Here is a 17,021-nt window from a genome sequence, read left to right on the forward strand (position 1 = left end):
TGTCTGGTAGGAGCAGTTAGTGTGCGTCACCTTGTGTTGGGACGTTGCAAATTCAAAACCCAATGGTATCCACTGTATAACTGGTGGGTCTGCCTAAGCCCAGCTTGGCTATCAAAAAAAGAGAATACAAATGGGTACAAATGATCTGTTCAGTTCTTTTTCCATATGTGGATGGGGAAACCACCCGAGTGTAAACCCGGACACACCCCTCAAACCCAGGGAGCCACCAGCTTCGGCTTACGCAAGGGGGATAACGCCCACATGAATTGAATCCCGACTGCCCGTCTGACAGCTGAAGTCCGTTCCAACTACGCTAACCCCTCGGGTCTAATGATCTGTATAGTTCAAAATAAGCTGTGTACGCAGGCGGGTTAAACACAAATTACTACAATAAAAAATTCCACCACATAAGTTCACTCTTTAGTGTGCCCGTTTCGGCACATAAAACATATATATATATATATATATAACCAGAGTATTTCATAAGCCATCTAGTCCTCCAAAAATAATCCAGCAAGATCTCTAGAACTACAGACAGGCAATAACTTGTCATCATGGAGCAGTTTTGCAATGAACTCTCCTCTCGTCAACCCTATTCAGGAATGAACTTCGGCATACTGTGCAGCTGGAATTTTTCCTTTGGACGTTCCAACAAAAACCTCAAAGAAATCCCTTGTTTTCATGCTTATTCTGCCTTCAGCTTGATAGTACCATGTTCATCCTAAAATCAAACAGAAGGCAAAACTAGGTAACCTGCAATATAATACAAATTTTATTCAATTTGCATTGCCAGTAACTTTCTTTACCTTTCCTTTGGTACGATAGTATAGGTCATCAACTGAGCATCCGATGATCATGCTGGCTTGTTCATTGAGAATAGTTTCTAAGTACAATCCTCTCCTTATCCATTATCCATTATGGTCACACGCAATCAACACCTACGAGGAAAAAAACAAATGTGTACATTAAACTGCATTAGTCACACTGCACAAATTGATTTACACTAAGGCTTTGTTTGGGAGCCATTGTTGGGAGCGGTGGATTTGGCAACAACATCCTCATGAGGACGTTTTTGAAATCCAACCATTTATAACAGCATCTCCCCTCCCAACACTGCTCCCATCTCCGGCTCCCCTCCCAAAACAGTGACTCCAATCAGGCTCTGGTTGGGAGCTGGTGTGGAAGGGGAGATGAGGCTGGAGTTGTCAATAATTTCCTTGTGAAGATGTAGTTGAAAATGGTTCTTTTCCACTAGCTTCGCCATTCCCAACACCATTCTCATCTCCCAAAACAGTGTTCCCAAACACTTGGGGTAGGTGGTATTAATTACACCCTCGTTAAATACCATCTCCACTCTCATCTCCTCCCATCTCCCACTCCCAAACAGAGCTTCAATGGAGATGCTTGGGATTTGGTGAATCTCCCCCCCACCCCCATCAGAGATCCCAACTACGGCTCCCAAACAGAGCCTAAATGGGAGAAGCAAATGGTGTTCAAACTGCCCATATATACTTATACTATACATACAATACCTGCAAGATTTGAATTGGTACTAAATGTATTATTACTAAATGAACTGCGCTTCAGCTTCTTCCTCTCACGATATTTTTTAACTCTAAGTCGTGTTTTCTCCCTCGCGTCCTTTTTTCTTGCAAGACTCAAATTAGCTCGATAATTTCTATAATATTGTGCTCTTCGACCACCAGAGGCTTGAAACACAAAATGAGTTCAATTGTTAAATGTCCAAAAAAATATCAAATTTATGACATTGCAAATCATAAGACATGCATAAACAGATAGATGTGAATTTACTTACAAGAACCTTCCATTGGTAGTGTTCCCAAATCACTGCCTATATTAAAGGATGATCCATCAATTAAGCACAGTAAAAAAGTTAGCTAGTGAAAGAATGCAGCGTACAAAAACTAGACAACTTCAAAAGTAACAGATTGTGGAAGTAAGATCCATGTAGACTTGCACGTCTGTATAGAAAGTGATAAGAAAAGCAAGTTTCAGCTTGATTCGACAAACAATCGCATCCTAGTCTGTAACTTCCACTTCACATTCTCTGTACCAGAGAAACAAGCATGAGAGTAAGTGTGTCTTAGAAAGGCTTATTAAAATCGTTTTTCATGATACCACACACATTTCCATGTGAACTTGTGGTATCCATAAGATTAAGTGGGATGTCGCTGTCAACTAAGACAATGTCCAGGGTATCTTCAAGTCACATTAAAAACTGTGTGAAATACATATACGTCATAGACTCAAGAGAAAAGATGAACATTCGAAGAATCCTATTATAGTTAATTTTGCAATCATGTACACCGAACCTACATGTTATATGGACAAAGACAAAAGGTCATGACAATAACTAGATAAAAAATGAGAATAAAACAGAACCCATCCAATTCATCATATTAAGACTTTCAAGTCTCCACCTATGTACAGTAGTCACAGTTACTAATCCTAATGGAATTTATCACTTCCAGGTAAAGTGATTCTAAATTCCACGTATAAACTGACAAAGTGATGTATAAACCTGTCATATTTCGCCCGTGCGGTGCAGTTAAATAAAAAAAATGGAAAAGACTTTTAACATTTCACACCTTAGCATTCCATGGGTGAAAACGCAACCAGGGATTTCCCTTATTTCTGCAGTCATAAAATGGAAAGGAAAGATTCATGCATTTGTGGTTCTTTTAGTGGATGGATAATTTCAGCTCAATATAGATTAAGAATAACAATGAAATGTAAATAGATACTGAAGGACCATCAACAGTGTCACCGATATTGCCGATATTTTGAAAATAATGCAATATTATCATCATTTTCAGCTAGGCCGATTATATTGGTAAAATATCATGATATTCTCAAAATATCGCCAAAATGAAAATATCTATTTTTTGTGATATTTCTTAAAAAGTTCTTATTTTTATATATTTAAGTTAAGTTTTTCTATTTGTTGGTTTCTTTTGTATTTTAAAAACTTCTAAAACTTGTTTCTTTATATTTTTTGCAAGAAAAATAGTATAAAACCTATTATTTTCATATGTTTCTTATTATTATCTTTATCTTTTCAATTTTCAAAGCTTTCGAGATTTTCCCAGAAAAATCACTTTTTGAAAATATCTCCAAGAAAAAACCTCAGCGAGAAATTACCTTGAACGAGACAAGTGACTATGCCATCAAATGATTTGATTATGAGCCCATAGATAGCATGAACTTAATTAAACCATGCACTCAAAACAATATTTATGGTCCTGCAACAAAGAATCATATAAGAGACCATGTTTAGAATATTACTCACCACTACAACCATCATTATCTTCTTGCTTGACCTTAGAGTTATCCTCACATTCTCTATTCAATTGCTGAACATTACACACGTCTTGTTGCTTTTCATTCTCCTTTCCCCTCTCCATCTCACTTTCCTTCACCCTTTCCTTTTCTTTTTCTGTCTCCTTTTATTCTTCTCTTTCTTGATCTCTCTCCTTTTCTAACCTCTCTCCCTCCCTCTCCATTTCCTTTTCTCTTTTTAACCTCTCCCTCCCTCTCTCCTCTTCTTTTTCCCTTTCTTGCATCTCCCTCTCCCTCTCCTTTTCTTTGTCTCTTTCTAATCTCTCCCTCTCCCTCTCCTCTTCTTTTACCATTTCTTCCCTCTCTCTCTCCCTGCCATTTTCTTTTTCTCTTTCTTGCGTCTCTCTAGCCCCTTCCCTTTCCCGTTCACATTCTCGTTCATGATACCGTTCATGTTCCTTCTCTTTATCTTTCTCCTTGTCCTTTTCTTTTTGAAGACTTTCCTTCTTCTCTTTTATGCTTCTACGCAATTCGCAGATGTCCTTCGTTATAAGATCCAGTGGTTGTAGAAAAGAGAAATCACCATCAACATCTGCATCATTCTGGCGAACTTATAACAAGAATAGATCAGCTCAGGCAAAAGTTGGACAAGCATTAGGATTGTCTAGGGAAAATAAATACAACAGAAGAGTCAATAGAAAAACCATCAAGCAGGGCAAGCTATAGTAAGGAAACTGACATTAGTCAAGTTCGTTTCCAACTCCAAATACTGTAATCCTTTCTGCAAAAACATCACAAGAGCACCTGGAGGGACCAAGTTGCCATCAATAGAACTTTTGTCGATCCCTGCTTCATATCCTAAAACAAATGCTGAATGGGTAAATCCTGCAAAGAAGGCAACATAAATCAACAAGCTCTTCAGTAACAGCGGGGACCACCACAATAGTAGCAGTTTCATTGATTGAGACATGAAAGCATGACAACGCACTCTAAGGATCTCCCACACAGATGTATCTACCTGCCGAAAAGGAGGCAATAGTTGAAGTGGATGCGACCAAACTAAATTGTGAAATATACAAAACATAGCCACTTTTTTCGATATTTATCATGGGGAAACCTCGGTTCAGGTGGTGGGGTTGCAGAGAGATTTACGGCCGCCACCCTTTCCCATCAGGCAGCCTGCTGCTTCAGCCATAAGGCTTATTGAATTACTTATGTAGATGATAACTTGGCGAACAAATCTCAGTTGGCTTAAGCACACATTCTGCATCCAATGCCCAAGACATAATCTGCCTATGTTGCAGCTGCCATCTCACCATAATCTCGGTTTCCACGAAACAAAGAAGCCCGAGATAACAAATCAAATGGAGAAGAAAACAAATTGCTAGAATTTTCACTAACAGGAGCATGAAGAAAACAGCACAAGACTACCAAAACCATAGGTTTACAGTGCTGCATCATCATACCTACAGGCTACATGTGCTCGGGTGTCTACAGCACCACTGTACCACATAGATTGGAGCATCTTATAGGGTTATTTTCTCATTCAATCGTCGCATACAAAAAACAATGAACCACAACAAATTTATCAATCCGCGACGAACAAACGAAAGCACGTTCCATATTCGGGGTTTTAAGGGGGACAATATCTACGCAATTTCAATCAGTTTGTACACCAAAAAAAAACTACGAAATGGGGATCACTAAAAACATACATTGCAGCTGCACACGGTAAAAGCGATTCAATTATTCGCTCCACAAATTCGTTCCATAAATGAAGGAAGCCTAATCTGAATGCCAGATTATAAAAGGTGGGGGGGTGGGGGGGCGGGGGGAGTCCGTAATCACGAAACCAACCCACTACGGAGAAAAAATCGAAAGAGTAACGGATTTCGCTTTTCCCACAGACCCAAATTTTTCCCTCACCAGAACTGTCAAAAAAAATCTAACTTCAACCAAACCAAAGCGAGCGAACTCATGGCTTACCGGATTCGTGGAGGTAGCGGAAGACCAAGTAATTCAACTCGATGGAAGTGATGGTGGCCATGGGAGACGAATTAGAAGCGCTGGTCGCCTGAGATTCGTTATGGCACCGCCGGAGACGGCCGGCGCTGCCTATCTCGATGATGGTGATGGGAGACCCAGGGATACGGCCCACAAGGGCGTGCGCGTGAGGGAGATGAAACCTCACCGGGTCGACCCAAGTACCCATCTAATATCTCGGCTCACGCCACCCTCCTACGGGGACGTGGTTCGATACGGACCCAGCATGGAGGCTAGTAGACCCGAGCTGTCTGTGTGAATCTTGTTCAAGCTGGTTTTATTTTAGTGCGTCTACATTAGGTCTTCTACCAACGGGGCTCCGCTTGTCTGGTAGGAGCAGCTAGTGCGTGTCTCGACGTTGCAGGTTCAAAACCCAATGGTATAGTTGTATATCTGGTAGCCAGCTTGCCTTTAAAAAAAACATCCAGTTTAGTTCTCTTTAAGTGGGTGTGTTTGTTACACGCCTGCGGTGGGAGACGGCCTTTTCACCCCCGACCAGACTCGGTGTTTGAAAATGTAAGGCCATGGCCCCACCATGGGGATTGTTTTGTTCACCCCTAATTGATGGTAAGGGCACGTTTGGAAGCGAGAAAAACTTTTATAGGAGAAGAAAGTTTTTCTTATGAGAAGTTTTGAAATGATGTTTTTCAAAAAAAAATTCTCTTGTTTGTATAGCACGAGAAAAACGGGCTGGAAACGAAAGAGAATTTTCACATGTTTGCTTGTGCATGGAAATTTTTTCCTCCTAACTAACAAATGCTAGTTCTCGGGTTGGTTGTTGGTTAGATCGCACTATTGTAACTGAGCTTCTCGGGTTTGAATCCCATGAGGGCAATCCTGCAGCATGTCTATCAAGAAAACCAAAAAAAATGCATATTGAACACGAAAAAAAATTGTAGTAAATCAATCATGCTGAACACATCTGTAAGGTCAGAATTTCAAAAAAAAACACAGAAAATTTTGTTAGTAGGTGGGGTTGGTAGGTTTTCTATAAGGTAGGTTTTCTATAGGGTAGGTTTCCATTTCTCATATGTAAAAAAAATTATCTATATACATATATGCTTGACTAAAATTCTCGTTTGTAATTCTTTAACTAGTCTTAATCATGCACATCTTGTTCACCCAAAAGTTTAGAAGGTAAAAGTGAATAGTCATTATTTACAAAAGCTCAAAAAAAGAAAATAGTTGGTTCTCTGACTTACATGCATCATCGTTGTCAATTACATTAAACAGTAAAACTGAACTCCTCATCCCACTGAACACAGCGTGTTTCAAGATATGAAGTCTTACTGTCGTTAGGCATGTAAGACAACCATACTTTACATCCCACCTTCCACGCCAATTCTCTTCCTTCTACCTCCTTCAACCTCCAGCTAACTTGTTCTCCATATTTATCTCCTGCAAAAACCAGGCCGCCGGCCTTATTAAAAGCTTGGCTCGCACCGGAATACCGCTTTCTGAAACTGCTTCTCAGCTCACCTTGTGCATTGCCATTAGGTCTCCATGTAGCAACCTCCACACCACTTGAATTGTCAGACAAGACCATGTCAAAAATTGCAGTGTCACCCTCTGCAGACTGATCAACACTCCAGCTCTTCACCCTTGTCATTGTTGCAGTCCTTGCCATTGCCTTCACCATTGGAGCCTTGGATTTCCCAAAGTTCCCTTTGATAGTCTTCTGAGTTTTCACCTCCTTTTCGTGGTTCTGCGTGGACCGGCCTAGGCTTATGCCGACCACGTAGCTCGAACCCAGTTCGGGTCCAAGTGTGACACGCACTCTTGACGGGAAGTGCTTTTCTTCGCACACGGCCTTGGCCTCGGATTCGTTAAAACGTAATTGAGTAACATTGATTCTTATGTTATCAATCTTGAAGTTGAGCTTACAGTACTTCTCACAAGCATCGATCCAATATTCAAATTGAACTACAGCTTCAAGTTGTTGGTGTGCTAAGGTGTACCTTAGCACTGACTCTGTGGTCTCAAGTAAAAGACTCTGCTGGCTTTCATTGGTCCATTCTTGGCTCATGGCTAATAGTGGCACATAGCCTTTGAGAACCAAGAAATCATGGGTTGCACTAGCGTATGAGGCAGAATAAATGTTCAAATTTGGTTCTTTGTCTTTCATGTCAAAGTTCCTCAAAATCAATAGTTTTGTGTATATATACCCCAATGAACGCATGAATTTTAGTTCCAAATCAGCACTTGTTGATATGAGGAATGCTTGAAGTATCCTTTTGCAAGATGAGGCAACTAGTTTTGATGAAAACTTTTCAAAAAAGAGAGAACCTATCTCTGATGGAGCATTACAAAGACAAAGCCAGAAGAACCTACATGTGAAAATGAAATCAAGGAAATGATAAATAGATTCTGCAGGGAAAGAGAGAAGAGTATTTGGCACATCAACACTGAGCTTAAACAATGGGCCAGTGGAGGTGTTGGGTGCTCTATTTATGGTCTCCTCAAGAAGTTGAGTCGACAAAGGAACAAGTGTTTTCTCTACCAGGTTCTCTGATGAGAGTGGCCAGGGGTTCGAAACCCACAATGTTGCGCATCCATCTGTAGGACCAAGAAAGCCAAGGGAGAAGGTAACAAGAGATTCTTGGTTAGAACCATTGGTTCTTTCTGCTCTGAGAAGTAGAGACTTGCCTTGGTCATCATTTGAACTCATGAGCTCGAGCGTCTTCGGTTCGCCAGGATTAAACCATCCTTCTGTGTTTGGAAGATCTAGAATCCACTTTGAGATCTCCATACTGAAAGAAGAATGGCTCAGACAAAGGCCCTATGCTCCTAGTGATTTTTCTGTTGCCCCTTACTGGTGATTGAATTGGATATGTTTATATAGATGCATGGGTGATGGACCATGGGACAAACCAATTTGAGCCACTAGATGGAGATTTGGCTCCTTGAGACCAGATACGTATGGGCCACATATCAGAATTAGGTTTAACTTAATAAATGCCAGTGAATAATGAATGAATAGGAATTTGACATGATGAGCCTTGAATGAGCATAGGTTCTGCATATGTTCTTTGTTCCTCCACGTCCAACCAAAGAAGATGTGTCCCACGAGTCTTGTGGGTGTCCACAAATTTGCTCAAGTACTATGAGTGAGACAAACTTGAGGGCCACGTTTCATCAACACCATGAATTCTAGAGTAGTTGAACCTCAACTACACAAATTGCTTAAAATGACGTGGTGCTAATATGTACGTGATGACCAAGATGGAAACCCAAACGTCAAGTCTCCATTAGATTTGGTTTGGTTTTGTACTTGACAAAAAGTTAGTGGTAATTTTGGGGGCAAACTTTTCATTGTTTTACACGTGGCAGCCACCGCAGCTGAGTCAAGAATTCATATTGTGAAACAAATATGTGAATTCACATATTTCACAACATTGGTCATTTGTGACCACAATTAGGGTACCCATTGAATGCCACAGATCTAATGTCCATGTATTGAATCTAGAGTAGGCCCCAAGCTAAAATTCAAGGTATACAAACGTTATCTCTAATGCTCGGTTCTCAAATCCGAAATTGAGATCCAAACATCCAACACACCCTTGGAATTGCGTAGCAAGTAGAACATTAGTCAGTTTTTATATGTTTATATATAAAATGTATTTTTATTAAAATATTAGTACAAAGTAATAATAATAATAATATTTAAAAACATTAACATAATGTTTGTACGTGCCAGTGTGTCCGACTCCTATCACCCAATGACACGCCTGTCACTGTCACATAGCTTGGATATTTTAGTGCCAGCACCTAAGCGGCTCCCATTAGTAATTTATAAAAATTACAGATATTTGATATCAATGCATAGAAGAACTGTTTACTCTTTAAGGCTTCATATACCATTAGCATCAAAAACTTCCAAGCCGATCAGAACATAAAAAGATGGATTAATATCATTTTAGTGCCATTAAGAATTAAATCAAATCCTGAGGGCATGGAATCAGATTTTGAACTTTCAGTTTTTTTGGGTGGTGGGGTGGGGGTGGTTGGGGGGGGAGGGGGTGCTCCATGTAGGTCCAGCACATTACAAACCAGGCTGAGGTTGAGCTTATCTTAGACCAATCTGTAATTTGTCGGTCAAAGTCCTAGTAAACTTGAAAGAGATGGAAAGACATGAAGAAAATAATGTTGTTCTGCGTTCTTGCAAAAACCCACAAATATACCAAACTTCTCTGCATGTCCAAAATCATTGATTCTCAAATTATTTAAGATCATTTTTATCCTTTGTAACATATTTGTGCAATCCTCGTGATGTTTGCAAAAATATGTTGTGAACCACCCGAAATAGTTAAAATCAATGAGGTTTACACATACCTCATGATGTTCATACAAATATGTTGCAAACCTCCGAATATAGTTAAAATTCTCTAAGAGATTCACAATATATTTGTGTGCACCTTCTGATGTTCACACAAATATATTACAAACCACTGAATATGTTAAAAATCACTGAAAAATATATTTGTGCAGACCTTCTGACATTCACACAAACATATTATGAACCTCTGAATATATTAAAAATCACTGAAGAGATCTGCAATATATTCGCGTGGACCTCTTGATGTTTGCATAAATATGTTGTTAATCTCGCATTATGGTTAAAATTACCAAGGAGAATTGCAACATATTTGCACAGACCTCCTCACATTCACAGAAATATATTGTGAACCTTCAAATGTGGTTAAAATCATTTAGAAGATTTGGACAATATTTGTGCGGGCCTCTCGACATTCGCACAATTATATTGTGAACCTCTAAATATGGTTAAAATTAAACTAAATAGATTCACATAATATTTATGGGGCCTTTCGACATTTCACAAAATATCTTATGAACCATCAAAAGTTTATAGTCGCATGATCTCATATTCGTAGAAATGTTTTTTTGTAATCTCTTTGCCCCTTAAGAGAACTTTGACTGTGTTATCCTCCAGCTCTATATAATTCTTGGGTGATTTATATGAATGTCATTAGGTTTGCACAACTATCACATGAATTTTTCTCAATGATTTTCACCATATTCGGGGGATCACATGATAATTGTGTGTAGGAGGTCCGTGTAGATATTATGTGAATCTCCCAAGTAATTTTAACCATATTCAGAGGTTTGTAACATATTTATGAGAACATTTGAAGAATCACACAAATATGTTGCAAATATCATGAGTGCTTTTAACCATACTTGAAGGTTCTCGACATATTTGTGTGAATATGAGTAGGTCCGCTTGAATATGTTGTTAATCTCATATTCGGAGGTTCACACAAATAATGTTAAGAAGTCTACGTAAATATGTTGTAAATTTCATAGGTGATTTTAACTATATTCGAAAGTTCATAACATATTTGTGCAAAATGTTAAAGGTCTGAACAAATATATTTGGAGGTTCACAACATATTTGTAGGAACTTAAGAAGATCTATGTAAATAAGAAGTAATTTTTTTCAGTGATTTTAACTATATTTTTGGGGTTCACAACATAGTCAAAATTATCCTAAATAAGTTAAGAATCAGTTATTTTGGACATGCAAACTATTTTAACATGGTTGTGGGTATTTGCAAAAAATACACCACTTTTAGAGGACAGTAGGTAGGATAAATTTTCTTTAAGTTAATGCAAATTTACATCATCCCTTTGCTAAGATTCACAGGAATACCTTTAGCAGTTCCAAAAACCATTCTACGTACAATAATATTTTTAAGCTACTTGAAGAAGTCTATGCATGAAGTATCCATTGTCTGATATTCATACAGCAGTATCCACGCAGGAAATGACATATTTTGTAAAATGGGTTATGGTTTTCAACCGTAACCATGCAATCAATCTCCATTCTACAAGATAATTTTTTTCTATTTTCCTGCTACCGAAAAACTCGTAGCTGAAGCTTATTAACATATTTGCAAGCATGGGATGGGAAAAAGATCCCCTGGTTTACATGCAATAATTCACAGTTATTCAATCATCAAGTGCAACCGATTGAAAAAATAATTCTTGTCAACAGAATATGCAATCACAACCGCATGCAGTGGGAAATTTACAGTTATTCAATCATCAAGGGCAACCGATTGAAAAAAATAATTCTTGTCAACAGAATATGCAATCACAACCGCATGCAGTGGGAAATGGATAGGTATGCTAAGCATTTCATTTCACATTTGGTGAAATGTTACTTCAACATGCACGCTTCAGCCCTCCAAACTGCAAAGTATGTAGGACAACAAACCACTGATACTACATTCACCAATAATCCCCACATGAGAATGCCTCAACAAAATGGCTTCTTAATTGAGGGAAACATGACGGAAGCTAAAACTGAAAGGGCGGATGGCCGGAAGCATGATGGTGAGTGGCCTCCTCCATCGGCTGGGCATCGTAGAGTCTTGGCCCAGAACGGAACCACAACAGATTACATTAATGGTGATGGCTCCCTGCAACGTCCTCATTTTGAATATCCACCTAACCCGCGGTCTTGGGCGAGGGTGGTTGGGGACCCCAGACAAGAGGCGTGTGCTCCGATCACTGCCACCAAGGTGGATGAGTCTAACCCCAAGCCGAAGATCTGCATTCTTGGTTGTCGATACGAGCAGCTACTGCGTCCGCTGCAATGGACGGTGATTGTGGGGTTCCCTGGCAGCATAGGGGACTGGAACATGCAATATCCGTTTAATTTTCACGCCCTCTCCGCACAATGGCCCTCGATGCCTGGTCTTTCAATGTCGTCACTCAAGGATGGATCATTCCTCTTATCATCAACTTGCGAAGAACACTATTGGGTCATCACACACGGGAGCGTGGCGAGTGGCGGGGAAAACGCTTGTCACCAACTGATGGAAGCCAAGTGCCCCGATTGGCTTAGAGGTCGATTCCACCATCCCGATTTGGATAAGGCTCCCAGACCTCACCCCAGAGCTCTGGTCGGATGATGTCTTTGCTAACATCGCGCAGGGAGTTTTGTGAGAGTGGACTCTATCAGTATGGACCGGGAGACGGCACTGGAGCAACAACATCAGGGAAGACGGAGGAAGTGGCATCCCAGGGCGGATGATCGGCGGATAGCCACTTAGGCGGCAACGTGTCGGACACGACGATGGGCGAATCTGCTCCACGTAGCCCCGGTGATCACTTCATGTGGCGGGATACCCACATCCTTTTCATCTGAGTTCCCACGTATTGAGGGACATGATAACCTAGGCTAGGTTGGCCTTGTACTGCCTCAACTCTCGATCCAAGGGAGGCATGTAGGACCCCTCATTCTGCCTACTCTAGAGCTCCAACCCGAGGAGACTCGCCCCCCCTTATTCCTTGGGAACAGTGATAAAGTTGAAGGAACCATGGTTGGATTTGAACCGGAAGTTCCACTAGGATTTCCCAGTACCGAGAGAAGAGTTTCTCCACCAAAGCGGTTGTGGGTATGCCCAGCTTCAACAGACCACGGCTACTTAGACAAGAATATCCGCTATAGATCTAAATCCACCACTATAGATCTAAATCCACTTCTAAAGATTCCATGAAGGATGCCCCAAGAAAGGAGGACAAGGGAATCACAAAAGGCATTCTGAGCTCTTTCAAGAGAAAGGCCGCCACCTCTCACAAGTCTTCCAAGAACTCGAAGGTCCTTATAGAGCCCAACCTCGATCCCGATCTGTTGGGAGGAGCAATTTCGGAAGCCGAAAGGTTCTCTCTCCCATACGAGGGCAACCCCATGATAAGGATTGCTACCTGAAACATTAGGGACAGATGTTTCTCGGTGGAAGGCAACATGCATGATACAGAGTGGTGGGGCTGGAATGAAATCCTCACCCTGGTAGACCCTTGTTCGAAAGTTGTTTTGGAAAGTGGCCGGGCTGATCTTGTTGCAAAAATTAGACAGCTGCTCAGAGGTAACAGTCGGTTCACAGGTATTCTTCACAACCTGAAATCCATTTTATATAGTTTTGGCTTATTTTGTATTCAGAATGCAAAATTTAGATCTCATACGACACCTAGATATATGACAAAATTGGCCAAAGGGGGAATCTAAAAGTCTTGGAAGGATAGTCCCCCGACTGGTTTCCCAAGAGGAAAGATTTGTAATGGTTCTGTAAATTCTTAAAATTAATCAATCTGGTAGGGTCTGCCTAACCCCAGCTTGCCTTTCAAAAAAAAATCCCCACATGAGCAAAGCCGCATTGATGAAATGGTGAAATCGGTTCCTATCTCGCACGACAATCTTACGCCCTATGATCATGGAAATCATTTTAATCACAGTGTGACAATCCAAACAGACACGAAGGTTTTTCACAATCTTAATGGGAGTTCCAGGTTCGGTGCTAATTAGTCCAAAAGCAATAGCCATCCTCTCACTGTGTATGGCAAGCGCTTGCTCTTTGTGTTTGTCTCCTATGTCATGCAACATAATCTCAGTTTGTGGAACATATTCTTCTAACTTCAGTGATTCGTTTAGTTTCTCCAACATGTTATATATCTCCTTGCATCTCGGGTGACTCATATCCCCCTGCAAGAAACTCATGGATCTTATTGTGTACTTCGATTGAACTACAGCCTGGTTCCTTCTCAACCTCACTGTCCTTCACCAAGGCCCTCACTCTTGCTACCTCTTTCCAGTTGCCAGAAGCAGCAAACATGTTCCAAAGAAGAACGTAAGTCCCAGAATTAGCAAGGCCATTCTCAACTAGGAATCCTGCTATATGCTCGCCAAGCTTAGTATTTCCATGAAGGCGACAGGCACCAAGCAAGGTTCCCCATAGTACAGGATCAAGCTCAATTCTCATACTCTTTACGAGCTCATATGCTTCATCCAATAATCCAGCCCGCCCGAGTAAATCAACCATGCAACCATAATGCTCAATCTTTGGCTCGATCCCAAACTTATCCCTCATGGACTTTAAAAACCTTGGGCCCTCAGTAACCAAACCTGCATGGCTACATGCATTCAATAATCCAATGAAGGTTATGTCAATTGGACGCAATCCCAATTCAGTCAATTCAGAAAACAATTGCAAAGCTTCTGTGCTCTTGCCATGCATGGCATAGCCTGCAATCATGGCGTTCCAAACAACTATATCCCTTTGCTGCATCCTGTCAAAGAAATAGCAATCATCATCCAGATTACCACATTTGCAATACATATCTATCAATGCCGTGCTCAAACGCACGCTCATGTGAATCCCAATACTCCGAAAGTATGAATGTACTACCCATCTTCCAGACTCGATAGATCCCAATTGGGCACAGGCAGATATAACAGAGAGCATGGTGACCTCATCGGGCTTCACATTCTTCACCCTCAATATCGGCCTAAACAGAGCCACAGCCTCGGTGCACTTGCCATGTTGGGTATACCCATCGATCATGGCATTCCAACACACCACGTCCCTCTCAGGCATTTCATCAAACAGTATCCTGGCAGCATCAACATCACCCAACTTAGCTTAGCAGGTGATCATAGCGGATCAAGAGACGACATTTCTCTGAGGCATTTCGTCGAACAGTTGGCGTGCAGACCGATCACGGACGCACCGCACATACATATCGATCAAGGCTGTCTTAACAAAGGTATCCGAATCAAGCTGCAACTTCAGCGCCTGCGAGTGGATGCACTCACCATCTCTCAACGCGAAATCGACAGAACACGACTTCAAGACGTTGGAGAAGGTGAAGGCGTTAGGCCGGACGCCGCGGATCCGCATCTGGTAAAACAGAGAGATGGCTCGAGGGTATGACCATTAACCGAGTAGGCTCGGACCAGACCCGTCCAGAAGAAGACGTTGGGGTCGGTTATGCGATCGAAGACGAGGTGGGCGAGTTGGGTATTGACGGAATTGGAATAGGAACGGAGAAGCTTGAACATCAACTGGCCGTCGTCCTCCAATCCTTGCTTGATGATGGTAGCGTGGATCTGGAGGGTATGATCGAGAGACTTGCATTTTTCGAGCAAGATGGTTGGTGGGTGTGGGAGAGAAATGCTGGTGGGAGGATTGTGGTTCAGAAGGGTGGAGTTGGTGTTAGGAGGAGGTGGCACCACCCCCCGGAGGAAGCAATGGCTACCTCCATCTGCAGACTCACCAAACAACCATAGGTTTCATGGTCTCATAGTTCATAGTTGTGTTGTGTGCGCACCATAAGGAGTCCCAAGAGCTACGTTATCCGAAGCTCTAACATCCATGCGTAGTCAAAATATCGGCAATATTCTGTAAATATCAAAGACGCGCGTAAAATGCCAAAACCTCCCGTTATTTTCAAATATCTCTTTTTTTTTCTAAATAACTCAACATTAACACGATATTTCCTAATACTTTCATGGTATTACTGCTTAGGGCTGGACAAAGGGCAGGTTGGCCTGCGGGTGGCCCGTGACCTGACCCAAATGGGTCAGGCCTGGGCTTAGTTTTCAAAAGAAGGCCTGACTTGAACTGGACTGAAACCCAACCCCACAAAATCTTGGGTTGGGTCAAGTATGTGACTAAAAAAAATGAATCCATCGTAGATCTCTTTTTTGTTTTTTTTTTTAAATTTTATTAAAAAAACCTATTTATTTAAGGAAATAAATAAAGAATATTGTCAATATAAGGTGACTTGTAACCCAGCTCGGCCCGACCTGAATTAGACCCATGGGCCAAATGGGCAGGCCACAGGCTTTGTGTTTGAACCGGGCCTAGGCCCGACCCAATTGGTCAAGGGGTTGGGCTTGACCAGGCCTCACCCATCAATGACCCGATCAAGCCTGTGGACTAACCGGGCCAGACCAAACCTGGCCTGCTTGTTGTCCAGACCTAGCTATTACTGATGCTTTTAGAATGTGAAGACAGGAACACATGGACTGGTTTATGACATGGACTTAGGTCCAAATGCGTTTCAGTCCTACGCGCCTAAACTATCGTTGGAAAATAAGATGCTCGTAAAGGGTTTGTTCGAACTTGCAAAATTAGGTTTCACAAGCCGAACAGAGCGTTTGGCTCAGCTCGGCTCATTAACAAGAAGAGTGTGGATGGTTGAAGTGTTTGGCTTACAAACAATAAATTTAGAATTTAAATTCTAGTGCTTACAACTTGAAACATAGTATTTATTTTGTACAAGGGCTAACTTTAGCATCGCTTAATAAGTTAAGAGTCAAAATTTTGCATTTTCAATTATGAAAAATGTATTTTCTAGGTAAACGAGTCGGCTCAAGCTTAGCTTGGCTTTCTACAAGAACGATGGTCTTAGAGCCCAAATTCTGATATTTTCAATCTTGAGATGTTTTCATTTTTTTCAACAGGACAGCTCGTTTGCCAACCCTAAGTAACCTTATCAATAAGGAAAATCTAGATAAGCCCAAGGTTGGAGATCAATTTGAGGTCAACTTAAGGAGAACCCAGATAAGCCCAAAGCTGGTGCTCAGTTTGAGTTCAACCCACATCTACACATTCATGAGGTCAAAACTAGGGGTGGCAATCGGGTCGGGTTGGCGTGTCAGCATACCTCAACCCGAACCCGACCCGTTTATTACGGGTCGGCTGTGGCAAACACGAACCCGACCCGTTTAATAAACGGGTAACCCGACACGACCCGCCAACCCATTTAATAAATGGGTTGGGTCGGGTAAACAGGTTTTCAGGTTCGCGGGTCAGGTTGGCGGGTCGGGTTGGCGGGTTGATGGATCGGGTTGGCAGGTCGGGTTGGCG

The 17,021-nt window shown here is 41.5% G+C and overlaps 2 protein-coding genes and 1 pseudogene across 3 annotated transcripts; all 3 read right to left on the reverse strand.

Moving 5' to 3' along the window:
• Positions 1–461: 461 nt before the first annotated feature.
• LOC149841727 (uncharacterized) lies at positions 462–5,512 on the reverse strand. The gene is made up of 7 exons (XM_089998512.1): positions 5,287–5,512; positions 4,040–4,185; positions 3,311–3,902; positions 1,817–1,852; positions 1,533–1,709; positions 807–938; positions 462–721 (listed from the first exon to the last, which is right to left on the reverse strand). The coding sequence occupies exons 1-3, from the start codon at positions 5,510–5,512 to the stop codon at positions 3,468–3,470; spliced, it is 807 nt and encodes a 268-aa protein (XP_089854638.1). The 3' UTR covers positions 462–721; positions 807–938; positions 1,533–1,709; positions 1,817–1,852; positions 3,311–3,467.
• Positions 5,513–6,481: 969 nt separating this feature from the next.
• Positions 6,482–8,139, reverse strand: LOC149841728 (uncharacterized). The gene has a single exon (XM_090001133.1). The coding sequence runs from the start codon at positions 8,090–8,092 to the stop codon at positions 6,569–6,571; it is 1,524 nt and encodes a 507-aa protein (XP_089857259.1). The 5' UTR covers positions 8,093–8,139; the 3' UTR covers positions 6,482–6,568.
• Positions 8,140–12,870: 4,731 nt separating this feature from the next.
• Positions 12,871–15,101, reverse strand: LOC149841729 (pentatricopeptide repeat-containing protein ELI1, chloroplastic pseudogene; annotated as a pseudogene). The gene has a single exon (XR_016431008.1). The product of XR_016431008.1 is annotated as a pentatricopeptide repeat-containing protein ELI1, chloroplastic pseudogene (transcript).
• Positions 15,102–17,021: the final 1,920 nt, after the last annotated feature.

This window comes from Nuphar pumila, chromosome 3 (genome assembly GCF_984573655.1).
Source record: "Nuphar pumila chromosome 3, dmNupPumi1.hap1.1, whole genome shotgun sequence".
In the NCBI taxonomy this organism is placed as follows: Eukaryota; Viridiplantae; Streptophyta; class Magnoliopsida; order Nymphaeales; family Nymphaeaceae; genus Nuphar; species Nuphar pumila.